The sequence below is a fragment of the Haliaeetus albicilla genome, chromosome 2, assembly GCF_947461875.1.
Source record: "Haliaeetus albicilla chromosome 2, bHalAlb1.1, whole genome shotgun sequence".
Taxonomy (NCBI): domain Eukaryota; kingdom Metazoa; phylum Chordata; class Aves; order Accipitriformes; family Accipitridae; genus Haliaeetus; species Haliaeetus albicilla.
This window is the reverse complement of record NC_091484.1, coordinates 38,797,417-38,816,631: the sequence shown is the minus strand read 5'-3', so window position 1 is coordinate 38,816,631 and position 19,215 is coordinate 38,797,417. Positions and strand designations below refer to the sequence as shown.

Here is a 19,215-nt window from a genome sequence, read left to right as displayed (position 1 = left end):
AGAGCTGCCTTCACTGTTTTCCTCCAGATAAATAGAAATCAGGTAAGTTCCACAGACATACAAACCTGCAACAGTTTCATTGCATGAATTACATACCTCACAAATCATTGTATTTCTACTTGGACAACTGTAGGTTTCCATAGGCAGAGCACAGATACCAGAAGACTTTCAGTTCAGGATTCTCGTTTGCTTCCTGGCTTCGGTTAAGAGAAAATTAAAACAGCATCTCTACTGTTTTATTCTGTTTGTGATTAGGACATTTGTCAAATACGCTTTTCAACTGTTAAACTTTATTGCTGACCACCATATATCATACTCCTCTTTGCTTTCTTTAACCAGTTAAAATACTTCATCTTCTCCACATCTCCCTTTAAATCCACCATACTCACCTTCATGCAAGCTCAGCTGTAGAATGCCCTTTATCTGGAAATAAAACCTTCTGTGTGCAGCTTTGCCATCTTACTTCATCTATTTTGTGTCCTTCTTAATCATACTCTTTGCTCTTTGTCCTCCTCATCACTGCTATATTTCATATTTCATCATTCAAAAATATTCCACACTTGTAAAATTAAATTGTGTAAAATTAAACTGTTTACTCAAGAAGCTATTGATGAGCAATTTTGCAAAGTGCCAACAACATTCAAGCTCTATGCATGCACATTTGGCCAGATGCTAGCTTTCCCCAGTACATGCATCTTTCTCCACACTCAAAAACCTACTAAATTGCCTTAGTAAATTTCTTGGATACCTGCTCCCATTTCTCAAATGCAAACAGCCACTGTGCAGACATTGCCTATACGCCCCTATATGTTCAAGTCATTAAATACAGCTCCTCACTCATGGCCAGGAAGCCACCTATAACCGGTTTAAAGAGTCAGGCAAAGGTGTGTCCTCTCATGTGGAGTTTTGCATATTCTTTTCCACAACAGGCATTCTATTGTTACATATCAATATATAATTTATACATTGATATAACATATGTTAAATATAAATAAATTATATATTATATAGAATTGCACACATTGCAATTCCCTCCTACCAGAAGGTTCCCTCCTGGCTCGTGGTCAGTTGGACACTATCGTGTGCTGGTAGGACCAGCTCAGTTCAAGTATTTACAAGCAATGACTGCCATATGCAGCGTTTTACACCTACTTCAAATAACTTGGCTGTCATGGCATACAAAATTAATTCAAAGTGCAGGAGATGAAATACACTCTCTGAAGTTGAAAAGCTTGCCAAAACAAAAAGTAGCATTAATAAGGAAATTGTAATGCTCATTTACTACATACAACTTTTCAGTATCTTTCTCTAAGTCCTGTAATAGCATATCCACTGAGAACCCAAATGGCAGGTGGATGAAACAGTCAGAAACACTGACCCAACAAAAAAGGATTTTTACTATTTGCCAGTAACAAACACTAATGCAATCCTTCACTCCCCCTGCACAGTCTACAGGCACCTCCCAAATCAGATCCTCCCTTTCTATCAGCAATTTCCACAGAGTCCTGTAAGTCACATGTACTCAAAACAACCAATAGACATTTGCCCACAGCCACATCAGTGAAAACAGCAGCTTCCATAGAGGACAATCATCACTAGCACTTGTCTGTACATCTCGTGGTTTGAGTTTGGTTTTGATAAGCATAGTTAGGAGCGTGTTTTACTCAGAAGAATTCTGTTCTATCTGTAAAGTTATACCTACAAAGTTTACTAGGTTTGATCTTCCTGGAGTTATTGGCATAAAACAAACAAGAAGCAGAGAAAACATAAATGTAAATTACAGTGCTATAACATAGGTAAGCATGTGGAGCTATGGAACTCAGGGCTCACTGGGCTGACAATTTTGACTCTCGTTAAAACTGTGAAGAAAAAACCTGAAAATTTTCACACACATAAAAAGCCTCAAAATTTTGTTAAGAAAAATCAAATTAAGTGCTGTATCTTAGCAGCAGATAATTTATATTTATCTAATAGAAGAGTCTGTAGTGTGCCAGATGGAAATTTGAATAGGCAGGTGGCAGGAACACCAAATCATAAAAATGAAAGGCAAGAGGTTAAGCAGGAGGGGAAACCACATTTAAATTCTTGCCTTTGATGGTGAAGCTCGGATTTAACTGAGGTTATAGGGACTAAATAAAGCGGAGAGGAATTTTGGGAACAGCAAAGACATGGAAATTAGTGTATCATGAAAAGAAGAGTGAGAGAAAGAAAATATGGTAGTGTATTTAGAGTCTTTTTCCTCCCAAGACTGGTAATAGAAAGATTCATGGCAGACAGGCTACAATGGGGTAATGCCAGAATTATAAATAAGAATATAAAAAGTAAAGGGGAGACACAAACAGGTAAAAATATTCAAGAAAAAAAAACTTTATTAAAATGGAAAAGGACTGATAACTTCTTACAGTTTGGACAAAACTGTTTTATTCCATAGGCACAGGTTACACTTAACATAACCTGGGTATATGCTTAACTTTGTGTAAGTCCCTAACCTTCTAGACTTTGAATATTCTTACTATATTAATTTATGGCAAAACTTGAGCTTTAAGATTATGCAGAGGATGGCTTAAAAAGCAATCCCCATTTTGATGGGAAGCAAAAATCAATGCAGAAGTTGTACACCTAACATGTATACAAAATAGCTATTAAACATATTTTCATTCACTTAACTGTAAGGTTTTTATTGACAGCATTAAAGCCATTCAGGAATGGCTTTATTCAGGAATTAAAATGATTATGCACATGTCAAATATCTATTATTTCAGGTCTTACTTGAAATCAGCATGTTATCAACCTCTGGGAAAACAGAATAATTAATCAAGTTGACATGAAATTGCTTTCTAAAACATTCAGAAGCAAGTCAACAAATAAGCCTTTTTCTTGCCTTTTCCAGAGGAGGGGGTTCCTTGTAAATAGGTGCACGTGAAAATGGCCTGAAACCAGGCAGCTTTAAGCTTCAAAGTTATTCACACTTCACAAATAAAATTTTACTTCACCAGAAAAGTGAGGAAACAACTGTTCTATCTTGTTATAGACCTTCACTTCAAGATATTTACCACCTTCCTATCTCTGTCAAATCTGATTATAAACCAGGGATCAGCAAGCAGGAGATTAAAGGCTCATCTGAGAAGATGGAACAAATGAAATTGATGAAAACTGCCCATACTGTGTCAGTTCTAAAGAAAAAGTCATCCAGACAGAGGGACTATTAGAATTACAGGTATGAGTGCTCACAGTCTCTCTCTGGCTTTAAAATGTAAATGAAAACTGCTGGAATTGTCAAACGGAAAGTGCTAACTTTTTTTAGATATATTGTGGGAGTCTCCTCACGTTAACAAGCTTTGTGGAGCACAGGATCAGCGTTGTATTAAATGGAGATCCTTGCTTATCCTTGGGCTTTGTCTATTCTTATTGGAGAATTTTTTCTCCATAGGCTTTATATGCATTCAATTTCTATTCTGTAAGAAAAGGAAGTACTTATTGCTGTGTGATCTGTTAAGCACGTACTTAAGGTGCTACATGAGCACTAAGGTCATTTTAGCATTTATCTACCTGAAGCTGCTTTAGAGAAGCCACAGCCCAAAAGAAAGAACTGAACACATGTAAAAGCAGTATCAAAGCCTAGAAATAAAAGTTTATGTACATAATCTCTATTGGATGGATGGTTGATGGATTAAAGAGCAAGATTTTACTGCTCCAGAAGAAAAAGGATGGGGGGGGGGGTAAGTTGCCTTTCCCACTGCCACCCAACTAAACACATAAATGACAGTCTGCTCCTTCAGTTGCCACTATGTGATTTGCATCTGCCAATTACTTTTTACTGATTTTACAGTTTAGCACCCAACTATGTTTTGAACATGAGACAATGCAAGTTGAAAATGGGTATCCTTCAATTGCCTGATGCTCTCTAAAACCATGATCTTTCTGAGCATGTATAAATATATTACAGAACAACAAGTAGTCTCAACCTCTATAAGCAAAGTGACACATTTGAAGTCTCCCCTTCCAAGAGCGACACCTCAAAGAGGAGGCAGACACACACAGAGGCACTCCACACAGTACCTAATTCTAATTTGAGAGCTATGGGGGCCCAAATCCATGCCTGTTCTTCATGCACAAGAGCAGGTGCAAGCACATTCAGGGCACTGCCTCCTATAGCATGCAAGAGTCTCTCCCAGAAATGTGCTGGGTGTAGGAGTAGTGGATCATCAGGACAGAGCAAGTTTAGTTCCATTCTCTGTGAACTGCAAATGCAATTTGTCTTGCTGCATCCTGGGAAAAGTACAGCAGCAAAACTATCCTCCCACGGTGGATTTACTAAAGTGATTTTTTTTAAAAACCAATGGAACGAGGGAAAAAGAAATCCTATGCAGAATAAAACCCCACTGCTTATACATTCTTTCAGTTATACTGTCTAAAATGGAAGTTCCACTCTGACATTTTAAAAGAATTTATTTTCCTTCAGCTATCAGTAAAGATAAAAAAAAAGTTTGGGGAAAAAAAAATAATTGCTATACAGAAAGCCAGAATAATCACTTTCCCTGTCCTCCCCATCCTCCCACGTTTTCCTTTATGGGTTTTTCAGCTTTTACTGCCTACATTCTTCACCTGAAGTCAAACCCTCTGTTTATGGCATCACAGTGGTTGCTGTGGAGGTTATTAAGATGTACAAAGCCAAAAGTGATGAGTTCAAATTTGGAATGAGCAGCTGTATCTCATGAAATCTGTCTAAAGTAGTAGAAGAATTAAAAAAAAAAAAAGGAAGAAAAAACACAGAGCACATATATTAAAAGCAAGTAAATTAACTTCTTAAATGACTGTTTGCTATCGACTTTCATTATCTTCATTATCACAACTGTTTTCAGATACGTTACTCCAATGGCTGTAGAGACTAAGTGCTAAACTATACATATGGAAACAAGCACACAACATGAACAGACAGCGCTAACTCAGGTGGCAGTAGCGTTCTAGCCACGCTCCTCAGTAGTGCCTGCTGCGATTGCTATCTTCTGCTGTAGCAAAAACATACAAACAAAACGTGGTAACACAGACACACACTACACAGTGCTGCTCTGACAATGGAAGTACTTCATTGTCACCCTTCATACAGCATATTTCTCTACACCAGATTCAAGACTTAGTAAGTTATGACCAGAGAACACAGATTCCTGAAAAAGCTATTACTTCATTATAATTCCTTCTGATACACGGATTGGTTCCATGTACACATTCTCACACATAGACACATTTAAAAATACAACTGTTGAAGTTCAGGTGCTAATTCTCAAGAAACATGTTAAAGATTACAAACAGGAGAAATCTGTCTTGCCTCTTTGCATCACAAAGTCAGCCACTGCCAAATTTTCACAACTTTGGTAGCAGAGACAGTCCTTAATTTTTCCCTACATTAGTGACTTTAATGACTTAAATTAACTGAATTAGTTTCTAAATCATCTGTTGCCCCTAATTTTGACACCCGCAGTATTACTAGGAGCATAAGGCCGAAGGAAAACCATTGAACAAAGGTTTCTCAATCAGACCTGTACTGACAGAAATGCCTACCCATCTACTTGTTAAAAGCAAAACCTGCAAAGAGCAGTGGGACAACGATAAAATCAGTTATCAGATTAAAAAAAAAACAAAAACCCACACAACAGTTGGGGACAACACAAGCAAGAGAAAAACTTCAAAGCTGAGACTTTAATGGCCACAGAACTCAATGAAAGATCTTAGTAAAAGATTACTAAGCAAAGAAAGTGATTTTCTAAACAATCTTTTAACGAGTGCCTTGAGAGTGCCCACGGCCCAATGTATCCTATTACATGGTTGCAGAAGCATTAACAAATCGATTATACCAAATACCTGAATTTATTAGGATATGCGAGACAATGGCTGTTAATACCAAAAATTCTAAAGTGCTTACTTGGAAAGAAAAACAGTACTTTTCTATGCCAGGAAAATACATTACCAGCAAGGATCTACTATGGCACGCAGGCTGTGTTACATGACAATTTCTTACACAGGAACATCATTGGAAAACAGTGAAATTCACCAACAGGCTTGTACGCAGGAAGATACCAGGACATAAAGATGAAATGGAGCTGCAGCTTCTTCAGCAGATTCCTCAAGCCAGACACAGGGGACAGCCAGAGAAAGCCACCCACCCTGCTGACAAGGTGGCATGTGGAGCCTCAGAGCAGGCAGCCATGCTACTACCCCAAAGCTGGGACCCAAAGAGTGCTGGGAGCCCAGATCGAACAGGACCATCAAGGTTCCAGACTCCTTGCCAAAGAAGCCAGAGACAGACGCCAGAAAGTCTGTGAAAGGCTCCTGATGTTCACAAATGTGTTCAGTGAACATCAGGCCTGTAGCTACACGGCTGCAATTTGGTTATGGCTTCCTTGCTCTGGGCTGCAGAGTTCAAGAAGTGCAGTTAGAATTCACTGAAATGAAGAATCTTTGGTTCATTGACAATTTTAATTTTGTTTTGTTTTGTTTGGTTGGTTTTTTTTAAATTTGATTTGGACTACAGCAATGGATGACTCACATAGGAATAGACTGAGCTTGTATTTAATTCTACAGATTTGTGGGCAACTGCCCAGCAAGTCCAGGGCCAAGAGGCACACAAGCTTTCTACTAACAGAACCTGGTGAAATGGCCTCTGCTACAGAGCATGGTGCAGGAATCCAGGCAGACAACACTTAACTAGATCCAACACTAGCTCTCTTCCTTCAACACTGTTGAAGAGAGGTGCACCAGAGACTGGTGGTCTTACTCTAGAAGAGAGTAAAAGGTAGAAATGCATATTGAGTCTGGACTTGTAAGTCAAGTCCAATGCATACAGGATACAAGCTCGGCATTATTTAAGGAACAGGCAAAGCAAAACAGAGTGGTCTGAAGACTGAAGCCCTCAGCCGTATAAAAAAACCAAATAAATAAAACAAACAGCAAACCATTATCTTTTAGACTCTTTCCATAATGACCAGACACCTCTGTGCTATAATTACACCAGAACATTTCAATTACTCAAGTTGCCAAGACCCTTCTTGTCACAAAATCTTACCTGTACTTTTGATTTATGCAATGGATAGTTGCAGGGCCAGATACCTGGCACATTCTTCTGTATTTCTCAAAAAGTTACTATGTTTCTAGGTGCACTCTGATAAGGGATTGCCAGCCTAGGAATAATTATCATTCTTTTTATTCAGAGAGCCGTGCATATAAGCAAATGATTAGCTTTCCACGGTATCTGTTCTAGAACATTCTAAAATGAGGCAGTTTGCACTATGTTTTGCAAGTGATGCTTCAGATCATCATTGGTATCATTTTAGCACCACTTACTCTTGGTCTGATTTCTAGGAAGATGGGGCCATTATCTAGGACTCCCACTTTTCCAAAGTTTTCAGGCTCAATTTTTAATTTCGACTTGTGAAAAAGTAACCAGTTGCCAGATTTTGTGCATTCTCCTTCCTTGGACGTTTTCAACACTGGACTGAAGAAAGCCCTGAGCAACCTGATCTGCTCTCACAGCTGACACAGAGCAGGAGACTGGACTAGAGAACTTCCAACCTGAATTATCCTATGCATTCCTAGGTTTCCACTAGATATGTTGAATATGATCAGAACTTAATGGATCTAAATATTTTAACTTGATTTAAAAAAAAAATCATATACCATTGTCTTTATTGTTGCAATAAAGAATTTTGCGACTTTCCTCTTTTTACACTAAGAAAGTAGTAAAATAGAGTTTCAGTTTGCAGAATACAAAAGCCATTCCTAAAAATATCCTTGTACCATCAAATTGGCATCACGGTGCTACAGGAATAAGATACGGCAAAAAAGCTAGCCATGATCCAGGATGCATCTTCAGATTTACCCTCCCTGCAATGGAGCAACTGCTCAAAGCTATTAAGAACTCTGAAAAACTCTCAGATGTCACTTAGTCATCACTTCTGTGAGATCATTTGTCTGCTTCAATCCCTGGAACAAGTGGTAAAACAGAAGAATTCACAAAGCCTAGAAAACAAGCTCACCGACTGATATGGTGCATACAGCAAGTGGCTACGTCCCACAAGACCAACTCATTACCAGATCAGAATCTCACTCCAGTCACTGCAGTTTCTGCAAGGCGATCCTTTTCCCACCTTTATATTTGTAATATAGCCCTCTCTCAAAAATTAAAGTAATCGAGCTGGGACTAGCTTCTCAGCCTGGACGTTAAGAAAACAAACACTACACACACAAAAAAATCCAAAATACGCTCCTATTCTGATCAGACCGTTACCACTTCTCAGTGAAAAATAACACGATGTCCTGTTGCACAATGAATAAAACCAGTGATAAGTTCTTTTTTGCTTCATTAGAACTTGCCTTGGTAGGCCAAAGGCTTGAAGCAATTTAGGCTGCACCCAGCTGTACCATTAACACAAACAACTGACCATCCCTCAGGCTACTTCAATGTTAACTGAAATCAATACCTGGACTGGGAACAGCCTGCCGTAGAGAATCTACAGAAGTCCAACGTCATCCAGGCTGGAAAAGACCATGTTTCCCTAAAAACATTTTTTGTGTTCTAAAGACTGCTTTCCTCCAGTTTTGAAAGGGATTTGCAGACCTGAATATCTCTTGGAATTCCAAATAGCTAGACAGCCAAAAATTCACACCTCTAGCTTAAATAAAAATTGAAGATTGCGTTCCCAATCCCTCTAATTCAAGCTTGAACATTATAAGCCATATATTAATGATGTCAAGACTTGATTATCAGGATGTCTTAAATTTAAAAATGATGCAGAAGCCCAGAGACATTCTGCCCAGCACAGAATACAGCATCTCACCTGTTTTGCGATCCTGGCTCATATGAATGCATTGCAAGGGTCCCTTAATCTTTCTGCATACAGCTTCTCATTACAGAGCCTCCTCTCACTTACCTCCTGAAAAATTTTACTCACACCCGCTTCTTGTCTAGCAGCAACCATGACCTCCCACATGAAACCACAGTGACTATCAGCCAGAAGGATCAAACTGGTGAGAACACCTGGTTATACTACACATATTTACTCAATCCAACTTCTGGAGAAAGAGTATCTCTTCTCAACTTCCCATTCCTCCCCCTCACTACAAATGCCAGCAGTTTAGACAGCTCTGTAGTTTCAGAGATTCAGAGTGGTAAGTATTGAACAAAATACTGGAATGGTTCATACAGCAAAGCTCAATGCAGTCATTGACAATAACAAGTCTTTTTTTCTCACTTCTTTCCACAGGCTCTTGGGTTTGTTATCACAAATGAACAGTTCTACTTTAATCTGCCTTCAGGAGAAGGTTCTACCCACTCATTCCTACTCCTCATTTCTACTTCTCAGTATTTCCACAGGAATGTGGCATCAACAGCTCTTAATGAAAATTGGTCATAGAGAGCACACAAAAATATTCTTAGACTTCACAGTGCACAAGACAAGATCACAAAGCCATCTTAAAAAAAAACTACACGTGTTTTATACAACATTTCAGTTCTATGTGTTCAGCAGATCCTTCAGTATTTACCTTCCAAATGCAACAAAGTTGGTTTTTTTGTGGAAATAAAGAAAATTATTTCAATGATACTACCACAAAGTAAGTTAAGGCTAAATGCTATTAAATGAGTCGAGGTACAGCCAGTGTAATACCTTTTTAACAAAAGGACATTTATTTGCAAAACACTCTGCTTAAATAGCAACCAGAGTGCTATCTGCAAGCCCACTCACATAGCAAGAGATGTTAATTCGCATTTGCTGGCAGAGCCTCCCTGCCACGTGGCCCGTTCATTTGCACCATGTCACTTGTCTGCTCTATTAACATTATTAAATTAATCAAAGAATGCCACTATAGTTTTGTTTCACTTTTTATTTAATGGTTCAATATTTTAATCAGCACTAATTTAAAATCCATCAACAAAACAGAACATATCAAAGTGAACCCACAATAACAACATTCCTTGTTTAACTGTTACACATATATGTGTATTGCAACTCCACTATGATGTTGTATGATTGGAAACACTACAACCTCTACCCTATTTCATATACATGGAGATAGAATAGCAAAATGCTACCCTGCAGTTTCATGGGGAAGAGAGGTTGAATCTTAAGAGGATAAAGACATTCCAGGTTTGGGGATGGCTTCTCCTTCTGCTGCTCAGAACAGCACTGGGTAAAGTCCCGCCCAAATACATATGGGAAAGCAGTCAGAGTTGCCACGGTTCCAATCAATTATTATGGCGACGTGATGAAATAAATTCAGTGCATAAACAGACATTCCAACCTTAGTTAATGGACAAGATGATTCATTGTTATAACATGGCAAGGCTAAATGGAAAGACAAAGGCAGAGACACTAAACTGAATACTAAGACTGGAAACTTCCAGATGTGAGTATAAAATGCCCCTGAGCCAGGGTTACTCAAAATACTAAGTACTTCAGAATGTACTAAAATGAGATAGTTTCTATAGTTCTGTCAGAGTAATCATTTCACCTAGCTTCACAATTTTAAACAGCAAGAGCCAAATGATTAGGAAAGTGATTTTTTTTTCCCTTTTAAAGGACACCTTCCATTTCCCAGCAAAGTGATTTGTGACCTCTATCTGATTAAAAGTCTCCAAATCTTCTGTAAAAAAAAAAAAAAGGTCAGAAAAATAAATCTGGTTATGGAATGGAGGGGAAGTCTTTGGTTTCTTAACTACATTTCTGTGCCAAAATTAGATTTAAATGAATATCATAAAACTGTATTTGGAGTCTGGTTCTAAGATGTAGATGGTGGGTTTGTCATTCTATTGTAAATTCTAATTTAGAATAATCCATGGATTTGTAGCTCTGATTACTTACTTCTAATGTGGCAGGTTGTAATGCTAGGTTTTTTCAGTATCGTAAATAACCCCTTCCGTGAACTAGGGGGGGAAAGGCATAGGTACAGCCACGTGACAGGTATCTACTGGTTTTATCGTGCACATTTCTGGCCATGAAGGTTTGTTACCTTTTTTAAAGTAACATCATTGTGAACTAATTTGAAAAACAAAACAAACAAACAAAAAAACAAACACACACAAAAAAAAAAACACAACACAAAACATACACAGAATGGAACTTAACTCCTAAATCACACAAGTTCTTAAGAAGTTGTACCGATTATGTATATAGTCTGAGTAAGCTAAGTAAAAAGGTATTAGCTGGGGCTTACATCAAGGAAAAGGCTAAGCAAGTTAAAATCTGTTTGGCAAACCAACCCTTCTTGCTCTCCAGGTCAAACCCTTTACCCATCCATTTGATTTGAAAGCCATGCCTTCACACCAAGGTCTGCATTACACATAGCAAACACACATTCACTGACTAGTGAGACCAAAAAAGTTGCTGAGGCATCAAAGTGTTAGTAGACCTAAGTAGAAATAACATCGATGTTCACACTTTCTGAATGTGTAGGCTAGAAAAATATTTTGAGATTTTAAAGTCTACCTGCAGATTATTCCAGCAGATCAAAGAAAACAGGTTTACTTGCTTCAAGAAGAGAACTTCTATTCTGTTATATTAAGCAGATTTATATATATAAAAATATATATATAAAAACGCCTACATGACTTTCAGACATTTACCTTTACAAATACTACAGTAAGCCACATGTAAAAAGTGAGGTGTAGAGAACTATGCCTCCAGCAAAACAGAAGATTTGGTTATGACTACCTCAATATGACCAAGAACATTATTTCCCAGGAGACAGGGAAAAAATGAACAAGCTGACAGAAAATACTGAAGCACATTCTTGAATATTTCAAGAAGAAATGTGCAAAGATGAGAACATCTGAAACTGGAAAGCTCAAGCACAACTTCATTTCCCTACCATCAACTGTGGAATTAGTCCAGTCCAGTAGCAACCATAAGTCGTTAGCATATCTATGTGCATGCATCTAAACTTATACAAGAGGAAAATAATGGACAGGTTTGTAGGGTTTTTTTCCCCCTCTGTCCCCATTATTCCATCAGTTTACCACAGTTAGAGGAGTCCATTTCTGTGGAGCAATAATGTGCTGACTCCTATTCTTACCACACTACAACCTTTCTGTTACACTCAGATGGAATAAACACCAAACAGTAATGGAGACAACAGTTTTTGTCTTGTTCTGTGACAGCTCTAGACAGGTGAAGTCTAAAATTAGTCAGCAGGTCCAGGTGAAAATGAGGTCTGTGTTGGTACAGCTCACATTTATTTATCCAGCCTACCTGGGCATGATCCAACATACTGGCACAATACCAACTGATTTCATTGTGCTGGCTGAAGCACAGAGGACTTCCACTCCCGAGCCTACATTTGGCACATTTTGTGAGCAGTTAAAAAAAATAAATAAATAAAATAAATTAAGAAGTAATAATTTTCTGTCTAAAATATCACCTATGTGTACACACACACTCTTACATATACATCCAGCACTATTCACTTGTGCTATTTTCCCCTGGTAATTGTTTTTATACTAAGGATGCAGAACAACTTTTTCACTACAAAACTTTCACATAGCTTTAAAAAGGGATATAAAATATTGCTTCTCTCCATAAGTTATTTTTGGTGGTGTCTAGTAACTTAAAACATCTTTCTGTTTCACAACATCTAGTCACAAACTTTCCATATCTACTCCTCAAGGGAGGAGATTTTTTCATACAAGTATTTCAAAGGTTTCTTAAGCAATACAGTAAAATACTATTTGATTTACACTGTGGTTTCCATTATGCTACTCCTTAACATCTTCTGCTTAGAGAGTATCTGTAATAGAATTCCGGCTGTAGCCATCCATCTAGGTTTTCAAGCTCTTGGAAGATTTTACAGGTAAGGTGCCAATGCTAACCCAACATCAAATCATTTTAAAATAGGCTTTTTACAAGACCATTAATATTCATCATCTTAACAGATCTCAAGCTTTTTGCTGGAGTCTTGACAAAGACTTCGTTTACTGTCTAGACCACAATGGGTGGAAATGCTAGTTCTACTTTACATTGCTTTACGTGGTATGAAACTGCAAAAAGTGTAAAACAAGAACTTTTGCACATGACATCATAGGGAAAATTTCATATTTGTGTTCTAAAATATTTGAAAAGTATAGAAAAGTCTCCATAATTGCTCATATAAAAGGTGAGAAGAATATGAAAGCTGGCAAATACTTGTAACTTGACTCAGTTAAATGGCAGGTTTGCTCAGGTGTTCACAACTCAATAAGCACCCTGACAGTTTAGACCCTTAAGTGATGCCCGAAGAAAAGTATCTTAATCCAAACACACACGGAAATATTGTGCTTGGTCTTCAGCTGGTATGAATCATAACAGTGCCACTGAGATCCACAGAGCTATGCCACTGTTTACCAACACAGGCTGGTGGCCCTTTGAAATGGTTTTGCAGAAAAAAGAGAATAGGAAAGAACAACATTACTAACCAAAATTGAAAGTATTCCATACTTTCAATACCTCCTAGTTCTCACTTCACTTTGACAACTGCATGCATGCATGTATGAATAAGTCAAACCTGTAAGTCTGTTTGCCAGTCAAAAAATTGCTGACAGCTCACATACCACAGTTTTACTTTTAGGTCTATCTTATAACCCCTGTAATGCTTTAGCTTGAACATTTTAAGTAGATTTTCCATTCCGGCATGAAGTGGTCAATACTGTCTACAAAAGACAAAATTTACTTAAGAGTCCATTCTTGGAAAACAGAGTGGGTTTCTAACTTGAAAATTGAAGAAGAATACTAAAGTAACACCATGCCTTTTTTTCTCCCCCAAAAAATCTCTCTGTAGCACACAATCAGTATTAGGGACATACAAATCAGGTCTAATTTTGTTTTTACTTTACATTTGGAGCTGTTAAAGGATAGTAAATGACCTGGTAAATAAGTCCAGTGCATCTTGCAAAGACAGTACAGCAGAAAGAGTGATTATCCTTAAAGTACAGTTGCAAACTAATTGGGATGCAAACTGTATGTGCTGCAGTGTAATTTAGTGTTCCATGTTGTTACAGCAATTACTTAAATGAGAATTTAGCATCATACGATACTTTACAAAACATTTATAAGAAGCAACTCTGATAGACTGAAGCACACCACACCTTCTTTGTTAAGCTAAATTAGAACGAAGTTATAAAATATCTCCCTAAATTAACTAATTTACAGTAGAGCTACTCTGATAATATTTTAATCACGGCAGCATACTGCAGTATTATAAACTTTGTCATAATTGCATAGCTGTATCAGTCAAAGGTTTTCAGTTTGGCCCAACACTTTACACCAGTCTGTGGGTTCAATTCTGGTGCTTCTCAGGTCAGTGGCAAAATTCCCACTGACTTCACTGCATCTAGGATTTTGGTCTACCTGCCTAGCTACTGTATAACACGCATGAATAACAGGTATATAACTTGAAGGGATGCCACCAACTCTCTTTTTCATGTGAGTTATTCCACACTACCAGCATTACACTCAGAATTAACAGGATAAATATTTACAACTATTTTTAAACAGCCACTTTTAGTCTCTAACTGGATAACACTTCCTTTTCTGCACAGTCATTTACTTTAGAGGGTTTTTGATATCCACTGACAAGACCTTCCCTCGGACTTCTAGTCTGTTTCCTCTTTGCTTTGTGAAAGAGGCACAAACAAGCAAAAGAGAAAAGGAGGGGTGCCTGCAAAAGCACTCTAGCTCAGAAATACCCGGGTGACAGTCGGCGGGAGAAGCAGCTTCTACTTTCCTCTCATTTCAGACCTGCACTTGGTGGTATTACTTTGACAGCAAGCACCTTCTTCAGAACGCCGTCGCCTAAGACGCCAGGCTCCCCACCATCCCAACACCTCCGTCATCAAAATTACTGTGTGCGCTAGAGCGCTCTGTATACTTGTGAAGAGTACAAACTACTCCTTCAGCCAAATTATTTTCTGTGGAAAAGGCACAAAGTTACTTGGAGACTAACCTATCGAACAACAAACAAGCACAAATTAAAGCAGAGCTCAAACACAACTTGAACTGTTACTTTATCGTCGAGGGGGGAGGTCAGAGGCTTCTGCAAACCCACTTGCCCAAACAGCGGGTTTAAAACCTACGGGGAATGCACAGCTAGAACAAATTCTAGTGAGATCTCCAGACACTGCGACCGTATCCACAAGCACTTGGGTTTGTTCACCAAAGCAGACAACGGCGACAGCCAAGAGGTACAGTGAGGAAACCGTACACGACAGATTTGGCTCTGGGTAACCGCACTCACCGCTCAGCACACCCCGGGTCAGGAACCCGAACGCTTGTTTTCAACAGTTCGTGCAACCCCATTCCCTTCTGTGTTTTCAAAGTCGGCATCTGATTTGGGGAAAACTGTTTGCGTGCTGCTTAGCCTTGGAAGAGAGCAGCTAGATCTCCCCGAACTAAGTCAGGTGGGGACAGGAGCGCAGGGCAAGTGTTTTTAACAGTGCTTCCCGGGCATTAAGACCAGACAGACGCAAGCCAAACAAGATTTCGAGGACTCTTCCCAGATTCACTGGCGTTTGCCAGGTTGCAAACGCCTCCTGCAACAATCAGAGAAGCCGCTGTCAAAGCCAGATGCCAAACCGCGCGCGGACCCTATATTCCTCTGCCCTAGCCTCGGTACGCGGTAAATAAAAGGCATGAGGCGAGGCGAGGCGAGGCGAGGCGAGGCGCGGCGAGGCGCGGCGCGGCGGAGTTCGGGCTCGGGGAGCTCCTCTCCCTCCCTCCCTCCCTTCGCCCCCGCTGGAGGGGAGAGGAGAAGAGGCTCCCCCCGCCCCTACGGAGCCCAGAGGTAAAACAAGTCAGAGGCAAGTTGGCCTCGGGGGCTGCCCCGCACGGACCTCGGGGCTCCCCGTCCCACCCCGCCGAGCCCCGCCGCGGCCGCCCCCTTACCGTGCCGCGGCTGGGGCTTGCCGCCCGGCGGCTTCTCCTTCCTGCCGCCCGCCGCGCTCCGCATCCGCCAGCACGCCGCCCCCCTGCCCAGCGAGCCGGCCATGCCGCGGGCGGGGGCGGCCCCGCGCACCGCCCCGCACCGCCCCGCACCGCCGCGCCGAGCCCGGCGGAGAGAGCGCGGGGGCGCCGATGGAGCGCGGCTCCCGCTGCCCGGCGGCGGCGGCGGGCGGGAGCAGCGCGGTCCCGGCGGGCCCGCCCCCGCCCGGCCCGGTGTCAATCAGCGCGGAGCCCCGGGCAGCACCGCCCCCCGCCCGGCTCAGCCGGGGCGGCGTGCGGAGCGCCGGGGGACGGCGCTTGCCCCCCCCGCGCCGTGCCCGCTCGGGTCCGTGCGCCGCCGCCGCCGCCTGCGGGGCGGGGGGGCAGAGCGGCGGCAGCCCCCCCTTCGTACCGTGGGGAGGGAGAGCGTCAGAGGCGGCGGCGGTGGGCTCCCGGGACCAGAAGGCTTCCACTCCTGGGAAATGACAGTCCTCAGCATAAACCTCCTCCTGCCCGGCAAGTCCTCCTACGGCACCTCCGCTGACAAACATGTGTACGTTACCTCCTGCCATCAAAATCATTGGCTCTGCACACTCCTGACTCCATAACGATGAGTAACTCAACCTGAGATTCCCACTTCCCACAAGCCCATGTGTGGTGAGACAGCTGCCTCCCTCCCTCCCTCCCTCCTCACCTCCGCGGAGCACCCTCTTCCTCGCCAGAGTCCCGGGGACTCCCCCCCGCCGCCGCCTTCCTCCCCTTGCTTCGGCATGGGGCCGCCAAAGTCTCTGTAAAAAGATCATTGCAGCGAAAGAAACGTGATATTCTCTGAAATTTGTTGTCTTCTCAAAATCAGACTCGGGGATTAAAAAGTTACAGGCACGGAGAGATGGAATAGCAGCAGTTTTCAGGCAAAAAAAATAGTTTGAAATGCAGTTGTAGTCCGGAGGATTTGACAGAGCAGTATGTTTCCTAGGCACAAATAATGCGCATAACTTTTGTTTGTAATCTTGATAATAAATCCACCTGTGTGTCAAATTATAGCAATCACTGCAACAGCCCTGAAAAGGTATTCCACAGTTGACTTTTCATTTTTCATACACATATATATCTATATGTCACCGGCATTACCACCAGGCGTATCCTTCTTTCTATCTGGACACTTTGAAATACTGAGAAAATGTATGCAGAATTTGCAATTTGGGGGGGGGGGGGGGAGATAAAACCTCCTTCCTGTGCCACTATATTCTATCTCTGTTTCCTTGACTTCAAGCAGCTTGTGGAGAAAGATAATTAGGATTCATTGTTATCATAAAACTTATTGTTTGGAAACCAACTCAGAACCAAGTTGCATTCTTTTAATTAAATTTTGTTTTAGAGAGACTCTGTTTGGCTTTGAAACTCAGCCAGCCAAGATGTAAAGGAGCCATAGCCTACAATGCAACAGCACTGTTTTGTCCTGGCGTTAAGAATTATCCACCTTTTTTTCAGCGCTGATCTTTTCCAACAGCCTCTGCTAATCCGTTATCCATCCTAAACCCTGAATTCCCGCCAGCCGTTCTGCCTCACCTGTGAATTCTGGCTCGCAGAAGTGAGTCAGTCCGACATTGTCGTCTGCCGAAGCTGTTGGTGTTTGAACATGCTGCATCAGGGGTGGTTTTCATTAGCACGGAGAATGATTCATGTGAACAAGGATCACTGACCTTGACCCGACATGTACAGATACACCCCGTGGTGATGAATGTAATAGAATAAACAGTTAGATATGACTGCTTATTCCCTCTTGTAGTGGTGTTCTTGCCCAACTCTATTGCGCTATACTACAAATAATGACTCATTTGCTTACCCTCATAATATCACTTTTAGAAACCTGCTATTCATCTCCGCTTGAAGGATCTTGAATAAATACACTCCCAAAATGACTGATTTAAATCACATATATTTCTGTCACTTGATCCCATTTCTGTTGTTATTGATAAAGACTACACAAGTGGGTGTGTGGTGTATCGTGTCACTGCTGTTCTACATGAGGATGTTTTTTATAGTGAATAGTCTTTTGTTAAATGCACTTCTATAGTAGTATTTACACAGGGGAGGAGAAAGAAAGAAAAACAAAAGAAAATACACTGGAGATATACCTCTTTTTGCAAAGAATATGAAACTCCTACAGCAATTAGCTGGAATGCAAATTAAGAACAGGGTATAAAAAACTTTTGTAGAGAGCAACATTTTTAAATTATATAAAAATATATGGCGCATAAAACAAGGAATTAGTGAGGAGAAGGAAAAGTCTGCCATAGTTGTATGTAGAATTAATACTCCAGAAGAGGTTTAATAAATAAGAAAACGGCAAAAAAGACTTATACCAACCTGACATACTTAAATTTGTCTTTGTACAAAGAGGTATTTTTGCAGAAACTTCCACAGCTGAAAAAATATATTTGCAACTCCGTCTTGAAAGATTGATTTTCCATGATCAACATTTAATAACTTTCCTTTTTTTTTTTTTTCAGAGGAGTGAAAGACACAAGGGTCTTCTTAAATATTATTGTACAGTGTAGTACCTGTGATTTAAAGGACCATCTCACTTATTCATCGCATGCCAACAAAAGGTGTAATGGAGAATAGCAGCCTCTGTTGAAAAGAAAAGGTACAAATATCATAAAAAGATAATACTGAATTGTTATACGATACCTCTATATATCATACTGTCATTCCCTTACTGTACCATCATAAGTTGCAGGCTAATTTTTGTTTCTTCTTGTTTATGTTTCCTGCTCATTTAATGTTGAAGATGTACAACTGTTTTCATGTATTAACTTGGGGCTGGTTTTCCACTGCCGAAGGACTATTTGGATGTCATATCTCTCTGTTTAACATGTTCTTTGCATAGACACATTAAACAGACTGGTGATTTGAATACGTGTTCTAAATTTTGCTTATACTGAACTGACTTATTCAGACCTTCACAAATAGGAACATTGCCATACTTTTTTTTTGCTTAGGCATCTGTTGTTTTACCTAAGAATAATATGGAAGAATTTCCAATAGTACCATTTCTCAGTGCTGAAATTATACTTGCTTCCTTTGGAAAGGGGAATACACAGTACCTTCTGCCTAGTCAGTCCATTTGAGGACATGACCTCAAATTTGTAAGGCTTCAGCTCAGTCCATGGTAGCAATCCAGCTCTAATCTAGAAGCCCCAAGGCAGTTCTGCCCCTTCTCACCTTCTAGTCCAAAACTTGCTGGTGACATCCTTCTAATTTACCATCAACA

General features: G+C 40.5%; 1 protein-coding gene across 1 annotated transcript in view; it reads right to left on the bottom strand.

Moving 5' to 3' along the window:
- The window catches only part of ZNF385D (zinc finger protein 385D), a 456,126-nt gene extending 440,019 nt beyond the window's left edge, over positions 1-16,107 (bottom strand). The window contains exon 1 of the mRNA XM_069771833.1: positions 15,903-16,107. Coding sequence (XP_069627934.1) covers positions 15,903-16,005 — 103 coding nt within the window. The 5' untranslated portion in view covers positions 16,006-16,107. The remainder of the gene's footprint in view (positions 1-15,902) is intronic.
- Between the last annotated feature and the right edge of the window lie 3,108 nt (positions 16,108-19,215).